This window comes from Streptopelia decaocto (assembly GCF_964273445.1).
Source record: "Streptopelia decaocto genome assembly, chromosome: 2".
Taxonomy (NCBI): domain Eukaryota; kingdom Metazoa; phylum Chordata; class Aves; order Columbiformes; family Columbidae; genus Streptopelia; species Streptopelia decaocto.
The window spans coordinates 134,920,204-134,932,281 of NC_138655.1; the positions used below are offsets into that span (position 1 = coordinate 134,920,204).

Consider the following 12,078-nt stretch of genomic DNA (forward strand, 5'->3'; position numbering starts at 1 on the left):
CACAGACCGAATCCAAAGGAGCTGTTATAAATTACCAGGTCCATGACTATCATACTGAGAAGAATTAAGAGCCTATAAGAGCTGTTTAATTTCCAGTAAAACCACCCCAGCTCATTTCAAATACTTATTTGTAGAGTTTGAAGTGTAGTGCTGTTGTTCAGTAGAGTCATTACTGATGTATCTTCACAAATAGGGATTAATTTCTTCAGTTCTGATGTAGCTATCATTCCATACCAGTACTCTGGTTTTGCTCTCTTGCAACTCTCCTCTTTCTCAGGATTTTTTCCAGTTCATTTTGGATTGGACTGAAGGTAAAGTTGCCTCAATAAATAGAAAATAATAAAAACCAGAGAGACTTCTATCACTGCTTTGCACACAGCTTTTCAATTGCATGGTTTTGACATATTTTTACTTATTAAATTAAAATTGGAAGAATAAAAAGCTTGTAGCTATGTTTTCTGGTTAGCTGAATTTATTTAAAAAATAAATATATATATGATATATATATGTATACACACACACACACACACACATACATATATATATATATATATGCTTAGTGCTCGATTTTAAAATTTTGTTGACCAGGAACCTGTTCTTCAACAATTTTGCATTTAGCCATCAAGAATAACTGCCCTGTGGGGATGTGCTAATGATACACTCCAACTAATGTTTCCAAAAACCACTACTTGTTTTCCTATTATGTATATATCAGTTCTTTAATTATTTATTTCTTCGCATGCTTTCCTAACATTGGGAAATAAAATTCCTTCATTAATCAGGCATCTGGTCAACACACTACTGATTATATCTGTCATCAGTATAATGCAAGGTAGCATGAATTTTTAATAGCTCTTTCACAGGAATAATGAGAACTAAAAGGTTTATTTATGAGTCTGTGCACAGTCTAGTCCCATTTTCTATTGCAGTTTTAGCAAAATGGTCTCTTTGTGTTGTGCCTCAGATCTTTCTTAAATGTTGTTTAGCCCATCATGCTAATTAGTGTTATTATTAATAGTATAATTTTATTTTTCAGTCTCTCTGTAAGATAACATTCTGCAAATTTCTGTTATCCTACCATGAAATAGCCAGAGCAGTCATTTTAATCACCTTCTCATTTCCCTTTCTTGCAACAAATGTTACAGCAGTTTCTGCTGTCTGTTTAGAGAAATTCTGCATGAGGATAAGTAACTATTAATCTTTTTAAAACCAGAAAACGTTTTCTCTTTTAAAGATCAAAGACGAATTTAGCATAAGGCATACAGTGTACAATACTCTAAAGTTTACAAAAATCCAGACATTGGGTGGAATGTTACTCAGAAATTCAAAGTGAGAGTGATCTTATGCAAATACTACAGGAAACTGCTCTGCTTTAGAACAAATAGGTTTTTGTATAATATAATATTTTTATTACTATTTTCTACTGCACAGATATTCAGAGTGTCAAAATATTATCTTCTCACATTTTAAAAGAGGAATGAAAGGAACTATAAAGAGGGAAGACTAAGAAACTGAATTTGGACATTTTTTTCTAAAATATATTCAGTGCCAAAAACTCTTTAACATCTGAAGATCATTCATCTTATAAAATTGCTTTTGACAGGAGACTGTTACTTAAGAGAGTGGTCAGAATGGAGCCTTTGTCAGCTGACCTGTGTTAACGGTGAGGATCTCGGCTTTGGAGGGATCCAAGTCCGATCTCGAGCAGTGATCATTCAGGAATTAGAGAATCAACATCTCTGTCCAGAACAGGCTTTGGAAACAAGACCATGCAATGGTAAGCACCAAAATACACAGAAGGCCACTTCCTATAAGAAAAAAATACAGAACAACAATAGTTTTGTTTTCATTCTGTTCGTGGTATCAAATTTAGGCAAATACAAATTTAGTAGACATAGAAATGCACTTAATTTTTTGTTTTCCGTGTATCAACTGTAAACAGAAAAACTTTCAAATGCTGCCACTTTACCACTTTAAACACAATCTTTGGAGTATTTATTATCCTTTGTTTTCATAACAAAGTTTCTTTTTAGAATATGGGAAAAATATTTGCTTCATCTCCTTGATAACATTAATAAAAATAAATATTTAAGTTTTGATACATAACCCAATTTAGATTTCTCTCAACCCTTTGAGTTGTTGTTAGTCACATGACAGTGACATTAAAAAGTCTCAGTCATGCTTACTACTGCTACTGGACAAAGTATCTAAGAAAAGTCATTTTCTGTACAGACATTTCTTTTCCATTCAGAGGCCAGACAGACTGGGCAAAAAGGAATTTCATATTTATAAGGGAACTAAGGTCAGAAAGACTTCATAATTTATCCCAGGCCGTATGAGAGGAGTACAGCAGAGCTGAGACATGAAGCCACATGCAGCCCAGGCCACTTCACCAAGCACTGAAGCATTGACTGAAGCTCAGTTTTACCAGGAAAGGAACCTGACTCCTAAATGAGTTTTGTGCAACAGACGGGCCATAGCCATTATGAGGTTATTGGAAGCATCTGTTTTGGCCATTAACTACATTAGGCGTACTCTACGAGCAGTGTGTACAACCATTATATCTAGTGTTCAGGACACATCTGGTCTATTCTGTATGTACCCAGTAAGTGCAGGAGACCTTGGAGCCTCCAGGTGTGCAGTGCACCCTTCTAAGTTGCTGAGTGAAGGAAAGAGGGGTCTGCTTAGCCATAAAAGCTGTTAAACTTAATGAATATGGTCTACTGATGAGTGTGGCTGCCACTAGTGGCAGCCTAAAATCTTCTCATCAAATTTCTTGAAAAGTGAATGTTCTCTGTGTAGATGGCCAGTGTTATGAATACAAGTGGATGGCGAGCCCATGGAAGGGATCTTCTCGAACCGTGTGGTGCCAAAGGTCAGATGGTTTAAATGTCACAGGTAACTACTCTTTTCTTATACACACAAAGGCCTGGAAAACAGGTGTATAATGTCTTTTTCCAACACATGGCAACATTTTTTTTAAAGAATCTGCTAAAAATACTTGTTTCTGATGCATGAATTAATGTGCTGTTGTCTTGAATCATCATGATTTTGCATACTGAAGATGTAATTTCTTTTCCAGAATTATGCAGCATGTAATGCTAAAAGTAAATATAAACATTATCTTCTGTACTGGACCTGGAAAATTTACATTGCATTTTCTTTTTAGAATAGACATACTTACACTTCTAAATTTAGGGTTTCGAACCCTACAATAAATAGAACTTTTATGTATCAAAGTTCATTTCAGTGCTTATACAGAGGCAGAGATGCAAATCTTGATATCATGCATAGATCATATATATCCTTAAAATTGCAAAATATCAAATCTTAATAAATATTCTAATAGAAGTTTATTTCTCTACTTCAGCAACACAAGCCTGTAGCAGGATAATTCAGTGGACAGCTATGGGATGTAGTTACTTTTCGTGCAAACCAAAGCACAAAACCTCAATTGAGAAAGACTGAGGTCTCAGAATTCAAGAAAAGCTTCCTATATGTCTGTTTATATGAATTTATTTATCAGAACTAGAGATTCATTTAAGCTAAGAGTAATGTATTTGTTGTTAAATAATTTTTGTATCAGCCAGGAGATAGTAATTAATAAGAGAATCCCAGAGACTGTAAGCACATCCTCAATGCCAGCCACTCTCAGGTCAGTCACAGGAGGGGAGCTCTAATTCATGGACTGCCAGTACGATACTTCTTCATGTTGGAATCCACCACTACTGTCTGTTGTAACAGTAGAAACAAAATATCTTTATTATTTTTGCAAGGTTTTGAATTAATGCTTAATAGGCCCAAGTCTCTTTTGCAAGTATAACCTTGTACTGTAAGAATATTAAAATGCATCAACTTCAGAATGAATGCAACGTTGTTTATGTACCTTGATTGCTTCCTGCCTAGCTGTTTGTATGGTAAGCAAATCTCTAAGTAAGAATTCTTATTGAGATTAATGTATTATACTATCTATTACAGGTCCTACAGCACCTTGGCAATTATGGGTCTGAGATGATTAAATTAGAATATATTCATAAATCACAGTCAGTAATGTTAAAATAATAGTTCGTTCTGGTGTGACTGAATAGTCATGTGATAAAGGCCAGGAAACACAAGTGTATGAACATGTGTCGTTGGCAGATTTTTCATGATGGGACCTGCTAGGCAAACTAATCTTGAACCTATGTTGTATGTCTTTTTTCAAAGTTTATTTGTATGTGTGGTAACTTTCTGATTTGAAATTAAGACTAGTGGAAAATTCCAGACAATGTAATCACCAGTTTCCATGCAATGCAAAATTATATTTTTTAAATGTTCCTGCTAGTTTTCAAACAAAGCACCTAAGTATAATGTTCTTCAAGAACTTCTCTGCATGAAGTATACAGTTATGAACCACACTGTAATTAACATTTGAAAGTTTTTTGAAGGTGGTTTGCATAATCTACAGCTTAAATGATTGATATGTATACGTGATTTATTTCAATGGAGATCAGCTATTTTGATCTAGAATCAACCCATATCTCTGATGACTGTGTTTCTTTGCTGCCTTATTGCTGCACATTTGTCTTTAACGTAGTGTATTTTAATTCAGACATTATCAATTACTTTTTTTTTATTATTATGAGTCCTGTTGGTATTTTAAGGCCTTTATTTGTTTACTTACTTGCATAATATTATTGTGCTAAATAGTTATTTTTTACTTGAATGTGTTGTTTCCTATGGGTGATGAGTCAACTCTTTCCTTCTGCAGCTTCCTTGGATGACTGATATTTTATTACATAGATTCCCACAGGCACGTGATTTGTATGCTAGGTTGTACATTTTTCCTTTCTGAGGGTGGGGAAAACTTATGCAACCAGCAGGGTTTCTGTTCTTCATTGACCATCCTGTTAACACTTGGATCTATGTAACCACATCTAACTGCATCTGCTATGGTTGTGACCAACCTCAGCTATCAGGATTTCATCATCATATCACACCAGTATAAAAATGTTATTAATTTGAGAGATGCAAGATAACTCATCCTATAGTAGTATAAATTTTAAACTATGTGATGCATATCCCTCTTCTCTAAGCTATAAGGAAACCTGGGTAAATTAAAACTGATTCTAAATGTGTTTTAAAATAATTCTGGATGAAATGATAGTGAAAGCCTGATTGTGTGTATTGGTCCTTAACAATAACTGCGCTGTACATAGAGCTGTAGAAATGAGAACCAGGCTGTATAAAAAGGATACATACAAAACCCACTATATCATCAGTATCAAGGATGTAGTACATGCTTAACTGATAATACTTCTTTCCTTCTGAAAATTCTTAGACTAGCATGAAGTGTGGCCTCATAAGAGGCAAAGCGATAGCATATATAAAAGTGACTACTGAGGAGCAGCAGTAAACAGGTGTCCATTCATAATCTGGTTGAGTAGTTTGATTTCAGTTTAACAGGCAAAGATACAAACCAAAAATACACTTTTATTTTCTTTGTGGCCAAAGTTTTAGTGTGTAAATCATAACGAGGGCCCTAAAGAACCAAAATCTATTCCCTCAAGCACAACAAAACATTTAAACTGTTTTTTGAGCAATCAATCAAAGGAACAAAGGGAAAAACAAAAGATTAACTTGCCAAACATTAGTTCTTCAAAATGCACATGAATGCAAATACATGTGCTGTATCCTTACTCTACCTAGAAGAAAATACTTGATACCAATTATCCTTCACCTTGGAATAAGAGGACTTTTAAATTCAAATTAGCAATAAAATCGTAATCCATGACATACTGTAGCAGGCAATGACATCAGTAATTTTGTCAGTGGTGAGGTATTAGCATGTCAAAATATGATTTTCTGTCCTACAGGGGGCTGTTTAGTGATGCGCCAGCCAGATGCTGACAGATCATGTAACCCACCGTGCAGTCAACCCCACGCTTACTGCAGTGAGGTATGTGCTACTGCATTGGAGCATAAAACACCCCCATGAGGGTTTCCCACACATCTCTCTGCATTACAAAGTTAATGCCAACAAGAAGTTTTTTCAGAGATTTTGCTAATCATTAATTTGTTAAAATAAACCTCAGTCCATTTTCTGCCTTTCAGTTAAACATTGAACAATCTTTGTTGATTTGCTACAAACCTCCATAAAAATATTAGAAGAGGTACTTTTCAGGCTAGCACCCATCAAAACAGTCTTCTCTTCCAGTCACCCATGTTGTTATGCTTTATAGCGCACAGAAAACAGTGTTTTTCTGCTACACAGTATAAACCACTTGTTCCCTACAGACTAGAACGTGCAGTTGTGAAGATGGATACACCGAAGTTATGTCCTCCGATGGCACACTCGAACAGTGCACTCTCATCCCAGTGGTGGTCATCCCCACCATGGAGGACAAAAAGGGAGATGTGAAAACCAGTCGAGCTGTGAACCCTACCCAGCCCTCCAGTAACCAGTCAGGACGAGGAAGGACCTGGTTTCTACAGCCTTTTGGGCCAGGTGAATTCATGCAATGAGCAGTTCTTAATGCTAAGTACTGCTGCAGGGTCTGGCATTTCCATTTTTGTGATTCCAAGGAAGAAAATCCCTTAGGTGTTCATTTAAGAAGAAAGGCATCTACCCTGACTGAAAACAATGGAAGAGACATAAGCAAACCCTTAGCCACCTCAGCCACTCCATCAGTGTATGTAATAAAATCTTGTATTGCAGAAGATTTCCTTTCGATCACTTCTACCTGTTAAAATTCACAGATGCTATTTGAAATGTGACTTTAGAAGAGAGGTGGCTGCAAAGTTGCAAGCCAGGATATTAGATTATTCTCTCTCAACCAATAATGCATCTGACAGAGGTGTGACAAGGTAGCACTCAATACTGCAGAGGGTAAGGGCTGCTTAAAATTTGCGGCCATAGCATAAATTGTAGAAAAACAATCCATATAGATACGTGAATGCTTTTTTGCCATAACCATATTTAAACTGATTCATGATAGATAAGAGCTAACCATATTATTGATTTTTAGTATAGACATTCTCTAAGTCTCTATAGGGAATATTTGCTTTTATGACAGACCATGTTCTTTAGAGCTGAGCAAGGACTTATGTGCAATACTGACAGTTTTCACATTAAAAATATTTTATAAAGTCCATCAAGTAATCAGATTTCACTAAATATTTCCTGGTACTATTAGGCATTGAAATAACTAAATTTTAAGTACCAAATATCTCATAAAGAGATATGATGCTTGTCCAAAATGTTAATTATATTAACAGAGCAATTGGGTATCTTTTAAAATGTCTTTTAAATTACATAGAGCTAAATATTCTAACGCATTTATGTCTTAGAGTTTTCATTCCTTTCTAAAGCTTTTATGAATGTTTTTATTCTGAAAATTGAAAACATGCATAATCCATAAAATGCTGCAAATTGAGAACTACAACAGTACTTCTGATATTTGGTTTAGAAATACTTTTGTTAGATCCCATTAGTCCTACTAGTATTTACTGTTACTTGTACTGTACCTGCAATAAAATGGTTTTTACTCCAAATAGTTAATACTTTAATCCACAATAAAATATATCTATCTATCTATATAAAATTAATGTTTTCTGGTCCTCCTTTAAAAAAATAGCATCTTACCAAATATGTTATCTTTTACTCATTCTAGCTAACTCCTGAAAATGCCAGAGGGTGAGTTGGAGCAGCCAGAGTGCTGAAAATAAGGAAATGTCAGACAGTCACCTTCAACTATTTAGGAACGTGGATGCTCATGTGAGCTCAGACATGGGGTTTGCAGCAAGGAGCAGTTGAGAGATTTCATGAAAACTCACCAGTTTTCCAGTAATTCAAGTTAGGAAGTAAACATAAGTCAGCTCAGACAAAAACAATGGTGTTCAATAGAACTAATACTTTATTCAGTGAAGGTATGAGCAAATGTGGAAGAAAGTAAACATTTCACACTTCAGATGAGATTTATGCTTGATTGTTTTAATTCTAGGATTGAGTAACTATTGGAAAGATTTTGATTTACTCTAGCATGATCATGCCTTTCCTCACAGTTTCTAAATTTAGATTTAAAATATTTCTTTCACTGTCTTCAACAAATAATATTGGAGTTCCAGAAAGGAAGATATTTAAACTATCCTCTTCAGGTGTCTGTGTTGATGTATTACCCAAAACTGATGAGTTTGAGATGCCACTTGCCTTGTATATGTAGAAATAATCTGTCCAGGGGAATTCAGAAAGCCTGGGTTAGATGCGAGTAGTAGCATATGACCTCATCAACAGAACTCCCTGATTTGGCAAAAATAAATAAATTTGTACACAAGGTAATGCCAGTCTTTTTTTCAAGGAGATAATACTATTTTAAGACAAGCAAACACATAACAACCCAAAACCCCTTACATTTGCCAATAGAAATAAGCCAAAGGGAGAAGAAAATAACCTAGTTAGCAGTACTGAAGCCTGCATTCCTCTCATTCCTATTATCATATCATTGGATACATCAGGTCAAATCTACTGTTCCATCTACTTTAATGGTTCAGTTTTTTGTATCAGTTATTATTAGCTAGAATATTTCATTATGTTAATTAATGTAATGATGCTAAAATGTTTTTATATTAATTAGTCTTGAGCAAGTTGTCTACATGACTGCAAGACTGTGCATTGCTAGAGAACAGAAAGCCTGAACTTAACTGCACAGCAATGGAGAGGGCTACTGTGAATCTGAGCAAAGTCAGTCTGACTAATTTTTGTTATTATTATTACATTGTAGAAACATCAACTGCATTGATAATGCCTTTTTGTTCTAAAGAGTTATCAGGAAATAATAAGTATTTGGTCAGAAAAAAATTAGCTGTGTTTGCTTACAATGAAAGTATACATGACCTGGTGAAATATTTTTTCCCCTTCTAAATGAAAGAATTCAGCTTTTTAATGGAATTTTCATTGTTAAGGAGGTGCAACAAGTCTAGCTAACCTCCTGTTAAAGTATGTTTTCAAAAAGCCACTTAGAAATTTGCACAATGAGTCAGATAAATTTAATGAGTCAAACAGCATGGACTGACCTTGGGTTGTGACACACTCATTCGGGGTTCGGAACAAAACCCCTCAAACAGAGAAAGTGATGTCACTTTTCCTGGGAGAAGTGGGTGCACGTAGGATCAAGGCAATCTGGAGAGTGGGATCTATACCTCTGCCTGCAGGGACATCATGTCCAACATACAAACTGCACAAGCTGCACATAATGCAGTCCTCATTAAGAGACAGTTGTTCTACTTATGAGAATGGGTTGTCTCTTTTGGTGTATTTTCACTTGTTCTGTGAGGGGAAGTTGTTTTATAACAACAAAACTTATATACGGTAGGGGAAGAAATTTTGAAACTATTACTTATGCAGTAGTGAAAGTTGTGTATGTACAGTTAAGGTGTAGATGAGGTAAGACATGCTAAAGGTATTTCAATACATAAATTTAAATAGCAACAAGAATGAAAATAACAGGCAGATTGATTTACCAGAAGTGATGCCAACAGCATAAATGAGTCCCAGGCTGCTAAGCTACCCTGCAATTGCACTGAAGGACTGTCTGCTACCAGCGGGCCCAGGGTCTGGGTTTCTGGGGGTCTCACTTGCCCCTGCCCCACATCTCAGTTCCATTTGGATTATCCTGACTTCATCTGAAAAGCAGAACACAAGTGCACAGACAAGTTATTGCTCCATTTTATAACAGTATTTACTCTTATTAAGCTGTAATTGCTAATAAAGAAATTGATTTTGCATTATAAAAGTATTTCTATACTATATCAGAACTAATAATTCAACAAGACTAACTGAAACACTACTGACTAACATTCATTCCTTTTAGATGGGAGGCTGAAGACCTGGGTTTATGGTGTAGCTGCTGGTGCATTTGTTTTACTCATCTTTATTGTTTCTATGATCTATCTAGCCTGGTGAGTTCTTTAATTATTTACAAACAAGCAGTCCCACACAGACTGTAATGCAAGTGTTTATATGTGCTGCCGTAGAAGCTGCAAGCACTTCTGTGAGCTTCAGTGTTTAATTTTCTATGTCCTTTTGTCCAGGCTCAGGTTAGTGGACTCCGGCTGTATTCTAGATGATGGCTAAAATTTCTTACAAAAAAGGCGTAGCTTAATGTACAGTTTATTTTTGCCCAGTTTATCTCTGTTAATAATGTACTGTGTCCATGATAATTTCATTGCATCTGTATCCCAAAATGCAGAGAGAAATAATAAGAAGAAAATTTACTAATCAGGCAAGTCAGATTTGGTATTTGGCAGGATATAGAGAGACACAACCAAAAAAATTATTAAAACTTCATGTGTTTTTCATACATAAAATAATATTTTGTTGAAAAGTCTTAGTGTATATGAAAACACAGATTTTTTGCAAGAACAAGTCATCCTCAAGAATGCTCTCCCTGACATTTTTTTGGTCCTGTTTGAAATTCCTGATCCACATGACTATGCAGGTGGAAGGCAAGGGAAGTGTGGTTGTATGCATCAAGCTTTTGGCCAGACTGCACTAGTAGACATTTGAGGGGATTCTGGATTTGTTTGGTTTTTAGTAAACCTTCCCCAAAAACCCACTTCTGTCTGAGTAAATAACGAAATATTTTATTTTTTTGAGGAAAAAAATCCATTAGCATACAACTCCACTGCAGATTCTTCAGGCTGAAATCTATGGCCACTGCAAGACACTGTAACAACTGGTGTGATAACAAAGAATTAGATTTGGGCAGCCTAAGTGCAATAGTTGAGATAAGACTTTGGACAAGCCTGAGGAAGCGCAGGCTTATATTACCCTCTAAAAGAAGACAAGTACTAAAGCATGCATAAACATGCATTTTCCTTTGGCTTGGTAATTTTTTAAAACTTCAACAAATGGATTGGAAATACTGCTGGATTGAAATTTAATTCATGGCTAGGCGGGGAATGGTTATGGCTAAGAGCCATATCCCTGCTATTTATGACTGGTTTGATTATAACATCTAGAATTGACTGTAGCCATTCCAGCAAGTATAATGAGATAATACTAATCTAAAGATGGAATTTTCCAGTAAAAACCATTGATGTGTTAGCAGAGGTTAAGATTTGAGTTACATAATTTAAAAGAACTTGATCACAGCTTTGATAGATGAACAAATATTGCACTGCAGGCTCCGGGTTCTTCTGAAAACTGACTGATCTTGCAGGATTACCTGCCAAGGATTTTGTCAAGTCACATCAGCCCCATAACAGTGTGTTTCTGAACAACTGAAGTTTGAATTAGATGTTGCTTTGGGTTGATACAGAGATAATTACTGATCCAAGTAGAGGGTTTAGGCTTATAGCTTTTACACATGAACAACCAAATGCATTATCTTAAAACAACGCACTCATCTTTCATTTAAGACTGAAATCCATCTTTGCCATGTTATTAGTTTCTTGTTCTATTTACAAATTATCTTATTGTTGCAGCAAAAAGCCAAAGAAGCCCCAGAGAAGGCAGAACAACCGACTGAAACCTTTAACCTTGGCTTATGATGGAGATGCAGATATGTAAAATATAACTTCTCATGGTGACAAATGGAGTCTAAATTAATGGATTGAAATCAGAAGGTATCCAAAGCCACAGGGATTTTCTACAGAGTGGAATAAGTGTTTTGACTTTTTCTTTTTTTGTAATTGCACCATGGATAAAGAAGGATGGATTTCATAATGCCTATGGATATTCAAGGTATTATTGCTTTACTTTAGACCATCAACACTGAGAAATCTGGCAGAATCACGTTAATAGATGCTACAGTTGGAGATTTGTAGTCTTTCCTAAATCTTACAAACTACAAGCACCACTTCTGTTTCCAGAATACTCTAGCTGACATAGTATTAACAGTTGGAAGCCCCGGCAACATTAACCAAGTATAATCAATACGCATGAAGAGTTTGTACCAAGCTATGACTCTATATTCAAGAATAACATATATACTCAGTTCAACCATATGTATTGCTCTATCAAATTATATACTTGTTAAAGAGCATTTTAGTGCTTAGTACAGTATTAACTTTTAACTGGGATTAACCCACTGAGCAAGT

The 12,078-nt window shown here is 35.4% G+C and overlaps 1 protein-coding gene across 1 annotated transcript in view; it reads left to right on the forward strand.

The window, feature by feature from the left end:
• The window catches only part of THSD7A (thrombospondin type 1 domain containing 7A), a 195,306-nt gene extending 183,468 nt beyond the window's left edge, over window positions 1-11,838 (forward strand). The window contains exons 23-28 of the mRNA XM_082045561.1: window positions 1,604-1,777; window positions 2,803-2,898; window positions 5,856-5,938; window positions 6,277-6,487; window positions 9,849-9,936; window positions 11,464-11,838. Of these exons, the coding sequence (XP_081901687.1) occupies window positions 1,604-1,777; window positions 2,803-2,898; window positions 5,856-5,938; window positions 6,277-6,487; window positions 9,849-9,936; window positions 11,464-11,548 (737 nt within the window). The 3' untranslated portion in view covers window positions 11,549-11,838. The remainder of the gene's footprint in view (window positions 1-1,603; window positions 1,778-2,802; window positions 2,899-5,855; window positions 5,939-6,276; window positions 6,488-9,848; window positions 9,937-11,463) is intronic.
• The last annotated feature ends 240 nt before the right edge of the window (window positions 11,839-12,078 follow it).